The sequence below is a fragment of the Erithacus rubecula genome (assembly GCF_903797595.1).
Source record: "Erithacus rubecula genome assembly, chromosome: 3".
NCBI classification, from domain to species: Eukaryota; Metazoa; Chordata; class Aves; order Passeriformes; family Muscicapidae; genus Erithacus; species Erithacus rubecula.
This window is the reverse complement of record NC_136689.1, coordinates 101,978,735-101,999,216: the sequence shown is the minus strand read 5'-3', so window position 1 is coordinate 101,999,216 and position 20,482 is coordinate 101,978,735. Positions and strand designations below refer to the sequence as shown.

Below are 20,482 nucleotides of genomic sequence, written 5' to 3'. Positions count from 1 at the left end.
ATTACATACATTTTAGGAAGTCTATTGTTTAAGAGTACAATCATTACCACCTTTAGAAAGGTTCCATTAGGCTAAGCAGATTGCTACATCTGTGTAAGTATTACACTGCATTTGATGAAAACTTAGAAGAAAATTCCTTTAAGACTCCTGCAGCCTCCAGGAGGTGGTATTGGTATAATTATTAGTGTATTACCAATAACAACTAGAAATACTGTACGAGTTTTGCCATTCTATGAATGCACACACACAGCTACTCACTGGAAGCATTGCCTCTGCCCACTCTCCATGACCTCTCTGGAGAAGCTTGATTCGCTCCAGGTCATAGCACACTTGAACAAGGTCACCCACTTGGAACTGAGAGGTACCTCCTTCTGCACCTTGTGCAGCATCTCCACTTCGGACAACGTTGGCCTTGGTGAGAACAGCTGGATTAAATGTCCACCTAAACAATGAATCATTTAAAGTAGATATTAAACATACAAAGCAAAATACATGTTTAAAAATTACCTGTTGGGTAAGTTTCAGTTTGTATGCCTACAAACTTTCTGCAACTGGATACTATGGATACCATGTTTGCTGTTTTCAATTTTTTGTTCTTAAACCTGCCTGTGGCTCATTAATTAATTTCAAGGATAATCTTCAGAGAGAAACATTTGTAAAGGCAATTAAGAAATATCCTGTCTAAGGGGAAGCAAGTTGACAATAGTGCAAAAGTCTTGAAAGTATCTACACAGTTGCTTTATTTTTCCAGGGACAGGAAATAACTGGTTGAAAAGCAGCAGATCCAAGTTGTCTCACAAGGACTGAACTGTCAGCAAACAACATGGGAAGAACACAGAATTTTGGCCCCTCCCCTCAGGTCAAAAGATGCAATAATATATATATATAACAGTCTTTTTCAATTAAATGGACATACCTCAATTTTCATTCAAACTATCCTACTGGTGGTATAAATTTTACTGATTCAGAGGCATTTTGCTGTTGAGTCATGGAGGAGACCACAAGACAAAGCAGCTCCTGTCACTGACTCTGTTGACATGACTGCTGGAAGAAAAGCCACTTGCATCCCTTTAGCTGGGAAAACAGCTTTGTTCTGATTACTTTGCAATATTAACAAACAGTATCTTGAGGGAAATTCTGAATGAAAAATATACTATCAATTCTTTCTAGACAAACTGAACAGGTCAAACTCCATGTACAACTGAAATTACATTCCATTCACCAGCTACTTTTTAAAGATAAGCCAAATACTTGAGAGCAAGAGAACAGAAAACCATGTGGTCATATCAGATTCAAACCCCACTGTGGAGATGGATTTGAGTCTTGTTTGCAAAGATGCAGCTAAGCAAAATTCAAACCTAAACTGCTTGTAGAGAGTGGTTTCAGCTTCCCCAGTATTTCCTATTATTGGTCTTTGTTTACATAAACTAACATTCCTTTGAATAATAAAAGACTAGATATGGATTATGCCAAGGTAACTCTAGTTTAGACAAGATCCCCCTAAAGTTTGCCACATGTCCTCTCAAACTATTTTCCTGAAAACCCACAATGAATTACTATTACCTTATCTCTTGAAACCAAGAGACAGTTTTTAATTAAAAAGGAAGTTACTGCCTAAAGTACTACATTTTGTAAATTAGATAGTCCAGAACTTAAATTTCTTATTTTGGACTCAAATTTTCACCCACCAAGTGAGAGAGGCAGGAAAATTCCTTCTCCTGCTAAAGCATCCTCAAAGGTAAGTCCTCAAAGGTAAGTCCTCATTACACATCTCGAAGGACACAAAAGGAGAAGAGAAAGCTTCAAGTAATCACAAGCACTGAAGGCAAGGGAAGTTTGTGAGAAGCAATGATGAAGGAAGGTTACAGAACAAACCTGTTGCCACTTGGATATTGTACTACAATGTCATGGTCCTCATCGATGCCGCAAACCGTTCCGGTTGTTGTTAAAGTTTCAAACATGCCATCAGTCCATCCTCCGTGACCATGCTGCAAAGACTGCACAATTTCCAAGTCCAGGTCAATGTTTACAAGGTCACCTATTTGCAGCCCACCAGGGTTTCTGTTACCATTTTGCTCACCTGAAAGGGAGTAAGAAAAAAAACTTGTATCACCATTTTCCAAGCAATTTAAAGAATGGAAGTTCATTTCTGAGGCTTATAGAATTGTTAAGGTTGGAAAATATCTTTAGATTTTCAAGTCCAACCACCAACCTAGCATCACCAACATGTTCCAAGTATCTATATGTTTTCAACACTTCCAGGAATGGTGACACCACACCAATGTCTTTGCAACTGTAGTGTCCAACAGATAAAAAACACTTTGGAACCCCTGGCAACAGAATTGTGTGTTTCTTGTTGAGTTTTCAAGGCATATACCAATGACACTGGCAAATGTTAAATACTTGCAACAAGTTCCACCATAGGCTCTAGCTGGGATCTTAAAAGTTATCATATGGTGTTAGACATCTGGACATATAAAAGCCCGGGAATCAATAAAACAACAGCGCTTTTGTGCAAGGAGTTGGATTTATTAGATCTCTTAATATTTAAGCCAGTTCTGTAAATATGAACAGTTATATTTGGCTTATCCGAAATATAGTGCACAGGACACACAATTTATAACTTGATGAAAATTCAAAGGCTCCCTTGCCATCCCCTTGGCACAATGATACCAAATACAATTTAGAAAAGCATCACAATTTATCATTAGTGCATAGAAATGTTACTCTTCACATCTCACCAGTAAGGACAGTCCTTTTTAAATGACATTTAAAATGGAAAAGGAAATCCAAAGTGAGTATAATTAATACAAATCAACATGAATTTACTTCACCTTCAACTTACCTAACACAGGACAGTGGTCTCTATAGAAAGAGCCTCCTTTTGCATCTTGGACACATTTCAGGTCAGACTACAGAGAGAGATTGAGACAACTTTAGTCCTCAGTGACCGAGTCTCCAGTTCAGTGAAACTAGAACTGAAATATTTAATTAAGAAAGGCTGAAAATTATGTATACAAAAAACATAACCCATGATGCACAAAATCTCAGCCTTGACATTCTCAAGACTTTATTAACCTTTACAAATATAAGAGGTTACAAAGGATGAGAATTTTTAGTTCAAAGACAGGAATTAACACAAAGCACGTTTGCAATGTTCTATTAAGTTATTTTTCCTTTTAAAAAAGAATTCTGTGAACACAAGCAAGGAAGCATTATTTAATGCCTGCCAGTGCTGCCCACTCTTCTCAGCACTTTTTGACAGATTCATGTTTAACTTGAAGAAAACTTGTCACTCAGGTTCTATAAAATGAAAACTTTTCAATTAAGAATATACAGAAGGGTATTACTTCAAAAGAGTCAACAAAATACTACACTGAGCTAAAAATGTTCTTTTCAAAGAGGAAGGTTCTAAAGCTCATCCTTCATAAAACTGTTTCATATTAAGAGAAAGAAATTTCAAGTGTGGTTATAAACTCCTATTCACAAAGTGAGAGGATTTTCTATAATTCTCCTTTCCTTTATGTTCTTTTTTCCTCTGTAATGCTTAATTCCAAATAGCTATCATTTGCCATTGCTCCTTATGAAACAATTCTCACTAAACAAAGGACATTTTTGTATGTGAAATAAGTTGGGAAGGGGATCAGAAACTGCAAAATGTATCAGAATATTCTATGGCATGGGGGAGGAAGTAGGGGACAGGTGGTGGTACTGATATAATTAACACAGCCAAGCAAATACTTGAACAATTCTTTTACCCATGCCCGAGATTTATTGACAGACTGTCCTCCTGCAATAGGATTAAAATGAAAACTCTGAACTCTTCCAAATGATCAAGGCTCTGATGAGCACAATAACATCCGTGGCAACTGATAAGCAGTCAGAAACAATACAAAACTCAGTCTATGTCCTGATCTAGGAAGAATGTGCCGCCACTTTGGAAAAATGATGAAGACAGCCAGAGGAAAACAATGAGGTTGGAGCAGCTCTTCAAATCCCCTGAGAAAGCAGAGAATGAGCTCGCTCAGCACGGCAGCAGAAGGCTGTGACAGGATGCTGCCACCCGGCGGGCAGGTGCTGGGTTTAGCGCGGCCGCAGACAAAGGGGCCGCACGGACCATCCCAGATGGCAAACTCATTCATCCCCGCAACCAGGGATCCTTCAATGTGCCCTGGAGCACTGGGACTCACCCACTGAATACAAGCCCTCCCTGTCAGACAACAACCAGCTGTCTGGGAAGGAGATGAGGATGGGGTGCACATGCAGGAGCTGCTGTCACATTCTTCAGAACACCAAGAACAGAGTGCAGGAGAGACCAAAAGCCCTCCTCCCTGCCAGGCAAAACCAGGGTGAAAGACTGCCTGTGCTACAGGAAGTGTTAATGCACTGAGCAGATTGACGACTAAAACCTAGCAGAAAAAACAAAATGTTTATTAAAAGGCGGCTAATTACTGTTTTGCAGCTGACATTACTAGGAAGCCTGTTACAATATCCTAAATTTTATAGAAAAGAAAACAAACTCAGAAACCTGCATTTGTATTTTACCCTGCCTGCACACAGTTTATTTCTAGAATATAATTATATGCTTGGTTGAAAAACTAAGTGGTAGCTTGGTGTCCAACCTCAGCTTCACAACTGTCTTCCTTTCCTACATGATGTAGTCAATGTTACATTGCTAAAGAATAAAACAAGAATCTGATCTAACTGTAACAGAAAAGCAAGGGAACATGTCTTTTTTTCTTCTTTTCCAGAAGCCTTTAACAAAATAAAGGAGGACCCAAAACACACAGAAAGATAAGACACTGACATATTCAAGTAGTACAAAACAAACTTATACACCGTGTATAAGCAGAGGCCTTTGGCAACCTGGCAAATAGCACTACTAAGAAAAGTGCTACCAACATGATAAAGGCCAGCAAATGCCTTAAAATATAACCAACCTCAAGATTCTGGAGTTTTAAGGCAGAAAACTGTATTCAGTCATATTTCAGTTCCACAAAAGTCAAGTAACTACAATTGTCCTTCTAGTACTGGGCTGTTATGTGTCTCAGAAAAGGAAAACAAGCTTTCTTCTGCTCAAGTAATTTAAGTAAAAAATCAGGGATGATGGTAAGCTCCTGGTAACCCTACTCTGAGGACTGCATGGCAAGAGGCCCCCCTAGTGCACATGGTGCAAAAACACTCATGGATGGAGCCTGGAAGCATCAGGCTTTGAGAACTTCAGAGAACCCCACTGGGATTTCTAAAACTTATGAGTCACCCTGAGGCTTCAAAATCAATCAAAATTGTTTGGAGCAGATTGTTTGGAGATGAGACGTGCAAGTGTAAAAGAGAAAGTACCAAAACAAAGGATGTTAGAATACAAGTTTTAGACTCACAGTGACACCATCAGAAAAAGAAGTAACAACTGTGAGGCTGGGTGTAATGTAAATACATGGTAGAGACTAACAAATCAACTTTTCTACAATGACTTGATGGAGAAATAGTTTCATAAACCCCAAGTAGGATTCTTTCAGGAATAATAACCTGTAGATTTTGTAAAATTTGTGTACAATTAGAGATAGGAAGCCCAGTTAAGCAGGCAATCAATGACAAATCAAGCAAAAGCATGGGAATCAGAAATTGCACAGCACAACTTGCAGGTCAGAAGTAACAGCTGATGCACATGAGCAACGGGTAGTAATGCTTTTTGCCTACAATGAAGAACTTTGGTCTTCCAGCATCCACACTTTAACTTCCTAAAAATCTGCATTCCAGCAGTATGCGACTGTATTACATAGAGATCACGACTTGCCCAGTGAAATGGGAAATGCAGTAAATGTAACACTTTACTTTGACATACCATCCAATTATACAAATGGAAATAAACAGCAGCAATGTCATCTTCATAAAACTCCAGAGAATGAGAAAATGTAGAGCAAGGTCAGCTGTGCTGGCAGATAGTATAAAAGCACCATTATCCCCAACCTTGAGGAGGAAAACAAAGCTGAAAGAGCAACTGAGTACAGAAATAACTATTAAGTTATTCCAATCCATATGGAATGCCATCCATCAAATCCAGGCAGTCTACAGACTTGATAAGAAAACTAGCTGTGCTGCTGAGAAAAAGAGAAACGTTTGATTCAGATGCACTGACACAGCATTTAACATCAGCACCAAATATCAGGGGAGAAATTAATACTGATCTTACAGATACATTACAAGGAATAGTGCCACAGTTGCAGTTGTTCAAGGTAGTAATGAATACACACACTAAAGGTCACTTTAAGCCTTTAAACTCACAAGAGCTTTTGGCAAGGAAATCAGCCCTTCAGAGGCAAATGGTAAAAATTCAGTGCATGCTGCTTTTTCACCAGATTAAGGCAACATGAGACTGGATAAATCCATAAGTTTTAGCTAAAAGTTTATAAGAAATACCATGTTTCAAATTTCATGAACACAAATCTTTCTCAGTTTCAAGAAGCTGAGAAAAGTGAAGTAATAAATGGAGAAAGTAGAAGATGGTAGAGAAAGTGACTGAAGTGACAAAGAGGGGGGAGGCACAGAAACAATAACAGTTTTGTATAAAGGAAAAAGCTTTGCATAAGTAACTTTTATTTTAAAAGGAAGACACAGTCTTCCTTGTCAGTTAATACTATAAATAAAATTGGAAAATGATCAGTAGATACATTTCAGCTTAATGGAAATATTTTTCTTTGTAACACAGAAAGATTAAAAACTTGACTCCATTGAGACTGCAGGAGAAAAGAAGAGAGACTACATCAAAAAGAAGCAAAACAAAGTCTGCTGACAAATGCAAATAAATGCACAAGTTAAAGATAAATATCTTCTTCCTCTCTGGATTCAAAAACAACTGACAAACTAATTTTCTTACTGACATCTAACTTACAGCACAGGTAATGTATTAAAAACACCTGTTGCTTGCATAAAAGTGGCCAAAAATTCTTGATTTTGTTTTTTAGAACAACTATGGTCTGCACCTAGAAGAAACAGAAAGACACTAAACTAAGAAAATATTCTTGTTGTTCCTTCCTAAATATCTTATTTTCCTTGTTGTGGTGAGAAGACAAATGACCAGAGAACTGAAAATTTGACTGACGTTACTGATCTGACAGTTTTAACTACAGTGCAAGGCATATTGTTGTATATTTTGTAACAATCACATACAATGCCTAGTAAATCAAGACATTTACCTTGCTTTTATAAAAAAAAAAAAAAAAAAAAGTGGTAGCAAGCAATTCTTAAAATCCTCTAGAACAATTTCAAAGAATAACTTCATGAGTAATCCAAGTAAAAGTTGTTGAACAGACAAAAATTATTCATCACCTAGAGGCAGGCAATCTCAACTTCCCTTACACACTCACTATTTGGAATTTGTGAAAAAAAGTACACCAACACAGATGAATTACAGATCACTGTGACAATGATGGATGATAACAACAGATACTTCTTTCAGAGGATACACAGATGAAAGCACAATCCCCCATAAAGCGAAACAAAGAGAGTCTAATTGCAGCAAAAAAATGGCAAGTGATACAGAGCAAAGAAATTCTGACAAAAAAGACTCCTAAAGAATAAAATTTACTTCAGAAACTCCTGTGGAGGGAACTATTTTCCACTGAAAACCAAGGGAAGTCTTACATCCACAGCTCATGTGATAAGAAGAAATAAAAAGCCCCAAAAGCAAAATCACCATCTTCTCATTAACTTTTTAATTCCATACAACCTCTCTTTATTGCAAAAGGATATGTTCACACATTTCTAAAGCAGGTTATGTGGTTAAAAGCTCAGTTTGGCTCAGGACTCCAAATACATAAAGGTAAGAAATGTGAGTAGTACAACAAACCATATAAGCCAATAGTAGTTAATTCTTACTAAGGATGTAGCATACATTTTATCTGAACTAACAGAATCAAAAACAGATTTAAATTTGAGAATTTGTGGCCTGTAGCAAAAGAAACTCCCAGATTTAAATGTCACACTTCACAAGAAAAAAAAAAAATAAATAAATAAAAAGGCAAGATGCACTTCTCAGCCACTTCATATGTAAACACAGCAAACACAAATAAAACCTCCAAGTATCTGACCAGAAATAAATGTATGTTTTCAGCCAGCACCTGCTGCCCCACCAGCCAAACCTCATCTCTCCAAAGCTGGCAGGCCAGATAGATTAATTTTGAGGACCAGATGCAGCCTATCAGCTATCAAACAAAAACACTGACTTATAATAATGAGCTGTGTTTCTTTAATCGGCTCCATTAGCATGAGTCAAGTGTTATCCATTTGCAAGTCAGGGTCTTTTCCCAGCTGTATTTACATGGGTATGCACTAATGAGTATTGTTGATTCCTCATTCTCTGGACCTTTTAAACCAATTTCCAAACACCAAACAAGTTTTCCCCAACTTTATGTGAACTTTCTGACAGTCTCAGCTTTACATAACAGCACATAAATAGTAGTAATGAATTGTACACTTAACAGATAAATTTTATCATCAGTTATAAAATTAAGCATTACATTGAAATGAGTCTCACAGATATCCAAGAATCCACTCTGAAGTGCAAATTGCATTTGATGAAAACACAAAAGAAAAAATTAGTGTAGGAATGGATGACAATCAGGTAAGCTCTACTTACACAGCCTCAAATTATCCTTTCTGTACATCCACATGTACATTTTTTTTTCTCTATTATCCTAAATACAACATCTATATACATAGTCTCACACAGTTTAATAGGCTTTTTTTTTTTTTTTTCAATTGACCAAATATTTCTATTTCTACAAAACTTGTGTGAAGGGTCACGGACACCCCTTCAAATTTACAGTTGCAGTACTTAATGAAGTTTTCTAGAAATATTTAGCACTTCCAGAGGTGGCAAAATTTTATTAACAAAATGTAGTTAATTTTAAAATAATATTTTTTTTATTAAGGGAATGACTATTTCAAAGCAGAATATAACTTCTCAAATACACTCTTTTCCTGAGGCCAGAAGGAATCTTCAATGGTTCCACAGCACTTCTACTGTGTAGTCCAAAAATTTTAACATAGCAACTGAAGTCATAACAACCACAACAACAAAAAAAACAGTTGATCTGTATCTCATTCTATCTAGATTCTGTAACTGTTACTTTTCCATGTATCGCAAGAGGGAAGACACCAAATATTGATTTAATGTTATACTACAAAATGCAACATACATTCATTTTTGCCAGTATATTGGAAATTTTCTTGAAAACTAGGGAACACCATGAAGCACATAATTTAATACCGACTCATATTTTAGCCCTAGGATCTTAATGTATCAGAAAAGCTGACCTGCATTAAATTAGTTTACTCTTTTTAAATGTAACATTAAATATGTATTTACAGCAGAAGTAGCAATTATTTTAAGTATAAAAATAAACTTTAAGTGAGGCTATAAGGTCAAATAATTTACATTCAAAAAAGTAGCTGGTAATTGTTTAACATTTTATTACTGTGACACATCTGACAAGATGACACTTCATTGTTAAATTAATATGGTTTTCTTCTGCACATTCCAACAAAAAACATGCAGAGAAAATGCTAATTAAGATGTTTTAAGTAGCTGATAATCAAAGTAACCTTTCCTTGACCCACATTAGGATAAGAAAACTCAGCAACAGAAGGCACTTAAGCTAGAGTCTGACCCATTTTCTCTCTAAAGCTGAAGTTGTTGCTGGAGAAGCTTCAAAAGGAAACAGAAAAACTTAGCGATAAAACAAATTAAGGTTGTAATTTAATTCAACACCTTTCCATTGGCAAAAAGAAAATTGCTCTCAATAGCATTCTGAGTGTTGACAGTAATTTAAAAACTGCAAATCTTGCAGTAATTGCAGCAAAATTCCAAGTGAACTGAAGAGTTCAGGAGTTGAAGAACAGGCTTTTTTAAAATGTTTGTTACTACGCTTGCCAGTCTTTTCTGAATTTTAATTTAAACACAATAGTAGTACAGAAAAATAAATGTTTGTGATGCAAATATTTACTATGGCAGAAAGCAGCTCTTAACTTGTAGTTACTCACATTCAATAATTCCCAGATCAGACTTTCTTACTAATACATATGCATGACCCTTACAGCTGGATTCACAATGACCTGACTACTAGCATGCAAACTGACAAAGCATATTACAAAGGCAGGACCATAAAGCACAAGTTATTCTTACTGCCCTTCCCCCCATCATGCATTTTATTTACCCTTTGTATTCTTTTATACTCACCATGCCCTCAAAGCCAACTCTGTAAAGGTTTTTAGCCCCATTGTCCCAAAGAACATATGCTGCGCTATGTGGACTCGACGCACTCCAATCTTGGATTTCAGTTACCTATTCAGTGAAAATAAGAAAATGGTTTCTAGAGCAAAGACTCAGAAGCACAATTTGAACCTCAAAATTTACTCATGTCTTCAAAATAATTAATGATATTGCAGTTTTACTAAACTTGGTAAAATTTGTTCTGAAGCTGTTTTCTGTTTGATGCAAGTGTTGCCTAGGTGTGTTAAGACAGCAGTCTGAATACATGCTTTGTAGGTCTATTCTGCTTTTGTGTACTTGTAGGTTATCTAACTACACAAGCAGAGAACAAAATCTGAAGTGTTTTGATATGTTCTTATCAGAAGCAGCATTTAACTAAGAAAAACAGGATGAAAACTATAATAATTGCTTCAGTATGTCTGGTTTAACTTGCATTAGCCTGGTGGCTATGCACTATGTTAAGAGAAAGTTTTATTTCCAGAGCCAATATGTTTAACAACAATACAAAAGGAGAGTGAAAATGTCCCTGACACTCCTGAAATCAGGAGGCCATGCACCAAATTCTGAAAACACCTTAATTATTTAAAAAAGGGAAAAAAAAAATCAGTTTCCAGAATTTGCTTTCAGTCATATTTATATTTATTTAAACAGTGTTTCTGCTAACTACTGTGTGCCTTTCCCCATTTAAAAGCATTTATATGCATTTATATACATTTTCAGATGTATAGGCAAACAATCCCTCTAAATCCCTACAAATTTAGTACACAAAGCAGACCCTGCAGGATAGGACTCTTTCTTTGTAAAGTTTCAGAGATTTCAACGTGTCTTGACAAGGGAAGGGGTAAATAATCAAGATGAAAAAGGCTGCATTTAAATATCCCTTGCTTTAAGAGATTTAAACTTACTATTTCCTTTCAGCAAAATTCAAAATGAAATCCCCAAAAGTCCTAAGGTTTCCATAAATGTCTAGGATATAAAATAAGCTAAACAAGAATATAAAATAGGCTAAATATCATGTTCAGGAGCTTTTCACTCTCCTTTAAATGCTGTTTAAGTGTATTAAAAATAAGTTCAACAAAAAACACCAGGTCACCAAGACCTGGGCATCTAATTTTCAAATTTGGTGATATAAGTCATAGTATATTTTGCACTGTCTGTTGTATGTTCATACTTACAACAAACCTTCATTAGTTCTTAAGGTAAATGGAAGTTGTAAAAGGAAAATATGCAAGGGTTATGATTAGTAATTTATCATTCCATATGATTTTCAATAAATACAAATATTTTTACTATAGCACTGCTTCAAAAGCAGTTGTCCTAAGCCAGTAATGTAATATCCACACCCAAAACTTCCAAAGCTTTTTACTTTTAAAAAAGAAGTCCCTATCATCATTAGGTGAAAAACAAAACCCCAGGGTGCCAGCACTGAAAACCAAAAGAAAGAGATACACAAATGTGCTGGTCCACAAGCAGTAAGACTACAGAATGCAGTGATAACTAGAAAGGGCTACTCCTGATAGCTCTGTTTTTATGCCAGCTCTTTAGTAATGCTGAAATATGCTCAAGATTTTAAAGTTGCTACAAGTCAACCTTAAACAGACAATCGTGACAAAAAATTAATAATTAAAAATAATCTGTGCTGATATTGTAAAAAATGCAAATTAAAATGTAAAAGAACTGGCTATGATATATACACCATCCTCTTTCTAAATGCTTAAGTATTACAAGATAAGATCAAAAAATGCCCAGCCAAACAAAATAGTAGCTTTTATGATTGCATTTTTTGCTCTACAATTAGAAAGGCCACTGAGGCCATTTCATGAGCAAAAAAAGGGTGCAGATTCTTACTTAAACCAGTTTTATTTTTACCTTTCCTCTACGCCCATTGCCACCATCTTGATCTTCCCATTGCCAGTCAACTCCTCGCACCACCCTGGCACCTGCAAAGATTCCTCTTGCTGTAATTTTCTTTGATTTACGTCGAGACTCCAACAATACCCTGAAGTTATTAAAAGAAGAACCCACAAGTGTCAAGATAATAAAGGAAGTCCAAAACAAATTTTTGGGGATGGGAAGGAGAGCGTCTTAAAACAGAAATAACTCACAACTGCAGATTTCAATGCATGAATCACATAGCAGCACACAAGAAAAAACCCTACGATCTTCCAAAATCTGATTTATTGAATGTCTATATTTAGTTTTTTAATTCTAAAAATTTTTCTCCAGACTCCCTACTACCTGCATTCATCTTGCAAACATTTGCATATAGATCTGTTCTTATATTATTAAAATCTTTAAAATACATGTGGAACAATATAAACACATTTCTGTTTATCTTAGATGCCCCCTAAGCCAATACTTCTGTCCCACAATTGCCCTGTGACTTTTACTCAGAATTATGCTATTAAGAGCATTTCTTTTCCTTCCCCACTCAGTTTTTCTACATGCTTTTTATAGCATCTCTTGGCAAATTTAAGTCAATACAGTAGCATCAATTTTTTCAGTCATATTATGTTGGGTTTTTTTAAAGCAAACCTCTTCTTTTCCTTCTGACTTCAACAGGACTGAAGTAGATATGCCTAAGCAGAACAGTTCATTATTCTTTAACTAGAAATAATAGAAATAATAATCTCAAAAGCCAACAATTTTCATGCAACAACACTTCTTACTTCATGCCAGGAACAGGCTGCCAGACATAACAATTTTTCAGCTGACATTCGGAATGTTTCCTGACCACTTCATGAAATTTCACAGCCTCCTGCTAACTTTTAACATCCAGCAGATGGCACACAAGGAAAAAGTTCAACCACTACATTCAATGCAAAGAGCACATGAAAATAGTGACCCTTTTTCTTTTTTCTAAGAAAAAATAAAGTTATCAAAAACACAAAGTAATTTTGTTTAGAGAAGCTTCTTAAAAAGTTCTCAATATCTACAAAATTGAGAGACAAACCTACGTACATTACTTCATTGTGCCATCCATATGATATCCCAGACTAAAAAATAAAATAGTAAGAGCTTAGACTTTCCTTCATCAAAATGTTCTTCCATGTCTCTTGCCATTTTTCCTGTGAGACATCATTTAAATTCAACAGCACTGTTTTGCCCTTTTTTCCTCCCTAAAACAGCTAACTTCCATAATTTTTTCTCAGCTAAGCTTGATCCAATAGAAACAGCTCCTTGGCAGAAGAAGCTGCCTTCTAGATAAGAGCTCAGTAAGAGTAAACAAAGAAAAGAAGAAAGTGACAAGATTCAAAAGCTTTCCAGCAATATTATACACAGTGTACAATCTATCTTCAAAACTAAACTGGTGCTGTATTCACCATAACCAATCTCTTAAAACTACAAAGGAAACCTCAGCTTAAGAAAGCAAAAAAAAATCTAGCAAGTATTCTCAAAAGCAACAAGACTTCAAAAAAAGAAACAAATAGAAAACACAGATATTTTGTCACTTATTCTCCTTTAAATACATTAAACCAGCACTTCTAAGTCTTGCATTCAACATTCCAATTGAGAATAAGTTTATGATACCCATTTGGTACCTAAAGCTACTGGTGCTAGCCTCCAAAAAAAAAGAAAAAATCTTACGTTTTGATTAAGCCACTGTTTGGACATCTGAGCCACAGTTAAAACTTTTAAGTAAACATTTGTGAGTGTAAACACAGACCCTATAAGAAACAATTTGAGACTTCAGGCTGTGTGCTCCAGCCACTTCCCTTAACTGTAAAAGAACTGATTATGGCACACCACTAATTAACAGCCTACTTGTAAATCTAACTTCTGCAAGAAGAAGATATAAACGGTACCTTACACATGCCATATTCAAATGAGTACCAGATCTAAAAATAAAATATTTTGATGATTTAATGAAAGAACATTCAGAGGGGACACCACAGTGTGTAACCTTTAAGCAGTGTTTTTCCACAGCAATCCAAGTATTTAGCAGCAGGCAAATATCACTGTTCTCAACTGGTAGATAAATCATGACAGAGGGGGCTTTGGACTGAGACAAGTTATTTAAAGCCAAGAACACCTATGCAAGAACACACTAAATGCAATTTTGTTCAGAATTCTCCATTGAGAGATGATAATAGATGTTTAAGAATATGAAAACCAAGGCAAGGGCACAACACCCCTTCATAACATCTTTTCTCTGCTTCCTGCAATGAGCAGTTTAAGCAGTTCAAGGCCAAGTTTTTGTTCCCAGATTATTGTTTTCCGTAACCTCCAACCTCAGCCTGTCCACACCATTACTGAACCTAATTAAACCTTCACATTCAGAATTCACTGACAAATCTTTTTGTGATTACACATAGTACAAAGGTAATTGCCTTTATTTTAAGGCTGCTATATGAGAACACAAGAACGAGGAAGGACTCAAGGAGATTAAGCAAAACTGAAAAATCATATCTTAACTTTTTTCTGTACTCCATTCTTCCTAAAATTTCCATGTTTTCCAAGGTCCAAAGACGTATCCTAGCTACCCTCCTCCCAGAAACAGAATCTAACCTCAAGCCACTCTCTTACCTAATCCAAATTTCAGCAACCAAATATTCCGTTTAAAAGTTAACCACAAATGATTGGTTCTACTTGATTTCATGAGGAAAAAGTTAGTTTTTACCTTTCACTTCCTGGTGTGGTAATTCTGTAAAAACGATGCCTCAAGTGATGCTTGTCTCCATGATAGCAAACTGTGCACAAGTCATAATTAGTGCATTCAGCACATTTCCACCGGATGCCAATGATAGGCTGCTGCCGACAGGTATCACACATAGTCCCATCATGCTTGATACCTGTGGAAGAAAAACAAAAAGAAAACAACCTAAAAACTTTGCTGCATCACTACATAGAGTTCTGTTGCACACCATTATAATATGAAACCATATATTAAAAAGCTGACAATAAAGAAAGGTGTTGCTTATACCCTATCAGCCTATATCACTGAGGGGAAAAGATAGTGGACTTTGCCTCGTGTCTCCGGTAGTCAGTCTGTTCCTGAAATATTCTATCTTCTCTCAGCTTAAAAACCTGACAAAGATCTGTCTGCTTCCTTCCATCTAGACAAAGGAAAGAAAGAAAATGAGATATCTTTTAACTACAAGTTAAAGGATCAGGAATGTACTTATCAAAATACACAGGGCAATCTAGAATTTTATCTCTGGAGTACAGCTATCAACCCACATTGTATCACAAAGGCTACTGTGCTCAGCTGTGTGGCAGCCTGAAAATTACTGGTTTGACTTACAAATTTTGTATACTGGCAAATAAAAGTGCTTTATACTACTCTTTTTTATACAGAAAAAAAAAAAATAAGCTCTCCTGAATAGAGGCCATTAGTTTTATTAAAATCTGTTACCAATTTTTAAGCATTTTACTGTTATTCTGGTTTTGGTTTTAAAAAGAATGTGCCAGAGACCAGATGTAACACACCAGCATGGACTCTGCCAAACTCTCCATAAAATCTGATTCCAAGACTCTAGTCTTACAGCTCTGCCAAGCTACAGCAGAGTGAAAATGATCAGTCACAGAGTTTGCATCCACCCATTCTGAATACAGTGAACAGCCACAAGTTTATTAAAAATAAATCAAATTCTGCTGCTGTTTGGAAAAAACTGAGCAACAGAAGAGAGAAGCACTACCATTCGGTCTAGATGTAGCACTAGATAGAAATGAACACTAAGAAGGTAGAGTAACACAGAATTTTCCCAGTCACTTGGCCTTAAAAAAAACCCAGATCAATTTGAAATAAAGTGAGGAAAAAGAATGGATTTTGCCCCCTCCAGCAGGGATGCTTTCAGAAAATGACTGCGAAATTTATTCAAAACTGTTAGTCACTTACACCCAACAGCTGAGCCATCTGTGGCAAAGAAAAATCAACAGCTGTACAGGCAAAACTAAAGGAAATGCCTTCTTGTTTGATCATTTCACAGAAACACGTAATAGCTGAGGTTGGAAGTAACATTTGGAAATTGTCTCTCCCAACAACCACTGCTCAAAGCAGGGTAAACTGGAGCTGGCTGCCCAGGACCATATCCAGTCAAGGTTTTGAGCACCACCAAGAACAGACTCCACAACACAGCATATTTCAGTGTTCAACCACCCCTAGAACAAAAATGTTTCTTCTGTTTCAGTGGAAATTCCTGTATTTCAATTTGTGCGCATTGCCTCTTGCCCTGTCACTTGACACCACTGAAAAAAGCCTGGCTCCATCTTCTTTATAACATTCATCAGGTATTCATATACACTTTTAAGATCTCCCTGAGCCTTCTCTTCTCCAGACTAAGCACTACCAGATCACTCATTATCTTCCTGTACCAGATGCCCTTAAGATTCTTTGCAACATATTTGCAGCCCTTCAAGTGACTCTCAGTAGGACCACATCTCTCTTCCTCTAGGAATTGTATCAAAGCATTTTACTCTTTTTTTAGTTCCAAAGCCAAAGTCTTCAAGAATAGACACATTAAAAGCACTGAGTTATCCTGTTAGTGATTTTGTCACCTTGTTTAAAAATTGTAACTAGTTATGGTGCTTACAGTTGTTAGGTGGTATTTATTTTGGTTTTATTTCTAACTGATCGCTAAATTGGAATTTCACACAGAAACAGAAGTTATACATCTTTTGATGATATTCTTTAATGACTGTTGAACTTTTGGGAAGGCATTTGCCCAAGAAATACATTGATTCTGGATGTGAAAGGACCAAGGAATTGAGTGCTGTAGGATTCCTCCACTTGACCAAACAGCAGAAAAAAGGGCAAAAGAGAGGTATAATGAGGAATCACGTGATACAGAATAGGTCATCTTAAATAGGTGAACTTCAGTAAAAACTAAACACTTGTTGACAGTGAGGCAAAAGCAGCCATGCAAAACTTGGCAAAATTTATTTAGGAAAGATCAAGAAAAAAATTGTACAAAGATACTTGATTCAAGTCATTTTACTGACCATAGTGCTTGGGACTTAGAAAAAGAACAGTGCATGTTTGTACTTCAAGTGTCTGATCTAAAGGGACATATCTGTATCTCACAGATCCCTAAACACTATCCTGATAGATATGGCCTTTCTTCATCTACTTCCTGACATGATTCCAGCAGCAAAACTCACTTTAGCATATGCCACACCTGACCATGCTGCACCATTCTTTCTATTATGTGAGCAAAAGGTTTTTGCAGAGCTGAGATGTAAACTGCATCAAGAAACATACCAGGCTGGAAAACAGCCAGGAGGAAAAATAATCCGCTGAACTGGTTTCCCAATCCCATTCTTGGAGGTGCTGCACAACACTACTGCCATGAGAAACAAAGAACTGCAGGGCAGGAGCAGGCAAGTAATCCTGCTACAGAATGTCTAACCACTGCACCAAGATCTGGAGGAAGAAGCAGATTTGTATGCTTCTGGTGACAGTGGACTAAGAGACCTTGAACTTTATCTGCTAAAAAAAAAAAAAAAAAGGGTAAAACAAGGTGCTACTACAGATTACATAATGTGATACTAATCTCTTATTCATGGTCATAATACAAACAAAATTATTTAGATCAATACTTGTTAAAGAAGGTTGAAAGAATTTAAGTTTGACTAGATATTATAGGTACACAAAGGTGGTAGGTTGACCTTGCCTGGCTGTCAGTGTCCACCCAACCAGTCTCTCATGCTCCCTCCTCAACAGCACAAACAGTGAAGACAAAATGAAACAGCTTAGGTCAAGCTAAAAGTGAAATTATTTACCAATCACCATCACAGGCAAAAGAGATTTGACTTGAGGAAAATGTACAGCTAATAAAAAAAAATAAAAATAAAAGAGGATGGTGAGGAAAACAAAAACTGAAATACCTTCTCGCTATACTTCACCTTCCTCACAGAGGCAACTACATTCCCTCATTCCAAATACCTCTATCTCCCTGCATCTTCCTAGGGTAGATTAAAAACACAATTATCTTCTGGGCTGGAAAAGACCCTTATGACCATCAAGTCCAACCATTACTCTAACACCACCAAGATCACCACTAAACCACGTTCCTAAGCAACATGTCTACATATCCTCTAAACACTTGGAGGGATGGTTATTCAACCACTCCTCTGGGCAGCCTGTTCCAGTGTTTGACAAGGCTTTTGGTGCAGATGGGAATGGAGGGTCAGCCCATAACAGCTCCTCACACTCTTCCTGGGGCTTCTCCACAAGCTTTATTCCTTCAGGAAAAGACTCTCTGAGCAGGGTTCCCCCGTTGCTGCAGTGAGGATCACTGCTCCACTGTGGCCCTCCATGGGTGGCACAGGGACAACCTGCATCACTAAGGTCTCCATCTGCTGGTGAACCTCCACACACCAAAACTCGGCACTGAGGACCTAAGGCAGCACTACAGGAACTCAGGGGGAGGGAAGGAGTCATTATGTCCAGTGGTTCAGACTAGCTTGGCTCTACCCCAGTGGACTGAAGACTCATCAGCATTGAGATTGTGTATTTCAATTCCCGTTTACCAAAAAGCAAAGTGGTTTATGTGCTCCTAAACTATCCATGATGTAAATCAAAGCACAGTATCTAAGAACAACCAGGAGACTGCTTCAAGTGTAGGTTCTGGAGCCAAACTAAAATCCTGACCCAAAAGCAAAATCTGTCACATAAACTCTTCCCCTCCTCAAAAGGAAGGCTGTTTAAGAAAGCTTGAGAAACACAAATGTTACAAAGTTTATATTAGGAAAGAATGCCTTCATTAAACTACTGGAATAAATTAAAGCGCTATAAAAAAATCAAAATTCAAACAGCATCCCTACAGCTGACCATCTGTGCCCCAAAAGATCACTTTAGATCTTTAAACTGAGATAATAAAAAACTAAACTTCTAAATATTCTTCAAAATTTCTTAGAACCAATTTATTTTGAAATGAAACAGGTTTTGTGTCATATTCACTTTAAAAACCAAAACAAACTAGGTAATAAGAAGCATACTCACCACACCTAATTAAATAGCTCTCATTTCCTTATGTCCCTTAACCTTTAATACACCATAAAATCCAATATTCCTGATTTCCACTTGTCATTAATGGTTTTTATTACTTGAATTTCATATTAGTTTTCTACCTTAATGCCAGGGTTATCTTCACTTTTCTCATATCTTCCCAAATACTCCCTGGATTACCAAGCCCACCATTCCTCTGTCACCACTCAGTTATACATAAATTTTATAGCCTTTCACAAGTTTTTGAAACCCATGCTCACTCTTACAGCTGTGAAAGTAAATAAAAGTGATGTTGCTCAAATTGCTATTTAATTTTTTACAAATAGTTCTTTTGTACTGAAGATAATTAGATGGCAATATACAGCTGTCCAATAAAAAATGTTAACAGTAAAATCAGATGTACAAGGGGTACCACTGTTAAACAAAGAAGACACCAATAGTGATTTCAATTCTCAGAACAAACAAAATCTGGCTTCCAATGGAGCCATTGCTCTCTACAGAAGAGTCATGAACCCACATCCCTTCATGCCATAAGGACAATATTACCATCAGGTAAGGGATACCATAAACAACTTCAAAAATTGATTTGTATACACCCCAGTTTAAAAAGCAGTAATGTTTTGTTCTTCCTATTCCATTCCCCCCCAGACCATTTTTACACTACAGTCAGACACCAAGTACATTGAAAACAAAGAATTCTTAGAGATAACCACTCAGATTCTGAAAAACTGCATGAAAACTCCAATGAGTGTTTCCACAAACATAACTCATCTACCAAATACACTGTTTGGAAGTAGCCAGCTGACCAATTATTATTACAGATACAAAATGCCAGACTTGCTAAAGCATGTGTCCTATCTGGTAAGGGAATCACAAGATAGACAGGAAGGGAGAGGATTATCATGTAGGAGACATGGGGGAAGGGCAGGGAGAACAAAGAACATGTTTATTTAAAAAAACAGGCCTCCCAAGTACCACTACTCAGAAGGCTATTAATTTTTTTAATTTGTGAGGACTCCTGTATTTACAAGTAGCCACTAAAAATATCTTGACTAAGACAACTTGCCATAAATTACACTTGATGTTCTAAAAGCAAGAACAAACAAACAAATACACCTAAATAAATAAATCCTAGGTGCTTTGTCTTTTAAAATGGTTTAACTTCTTGACTTCAAGATCAATTATGCCACTTTTCAGGTACAAAAACCTATTAATAAAATCATCTTCCACAGGTAACACCTAGATTTTCAATATTGCCAGTA

At 36.6% G+C, this 20,482-nt stretch overlaps 1 protein-coding gene across 6 annotated transcripts in view; it reads right to left on the bottom strand.

Moving 5' to 3' along the window:
- MIB1 (MIB E3 ubiquitin protein ligase 1) overlaps window positions 1-20,482 on the bottom strand; it is a 77,401-nt gene that overhangs the window by 52,994 nt on the left and 3,925 nt on the right. For all 6 annotated transcript variants that reach the window (XR_013773849.1, XM_079302723.1, XM_079302724.1 and 3 more), the window contains exons 2-7: window positions 14,892-15,063; window positions 12,140-12,269; window positions 10,238-10,342; window positions 2,846-2,912; window positions 1,876-2,080; window positions 259-442 (exon numbers count right to left, since the gene is read on the bottom strand). Coding sequence is in view for 5 of the 6 variants with exons in the window: in XM_079302723.1 (XP_079158849.1) it covers window positions 259-442; window positions 1,876-2,080; window positions 2,846-2,912; window positions 10,238-10,342; window positions 12,140-12,269; window positions 14,892-15,063 (863 nt within the window). In the remaining variant the exon portion in view is untranslated. The remainder of the gene's footprint in view (window positions 1-258; window positions 443-1,875; window positions 2,081-2,845; window positions 2,913-10,237; window positions 10,343-12,139; window positions 12,270-14,891; window positions 15,064-20,482) is intronic.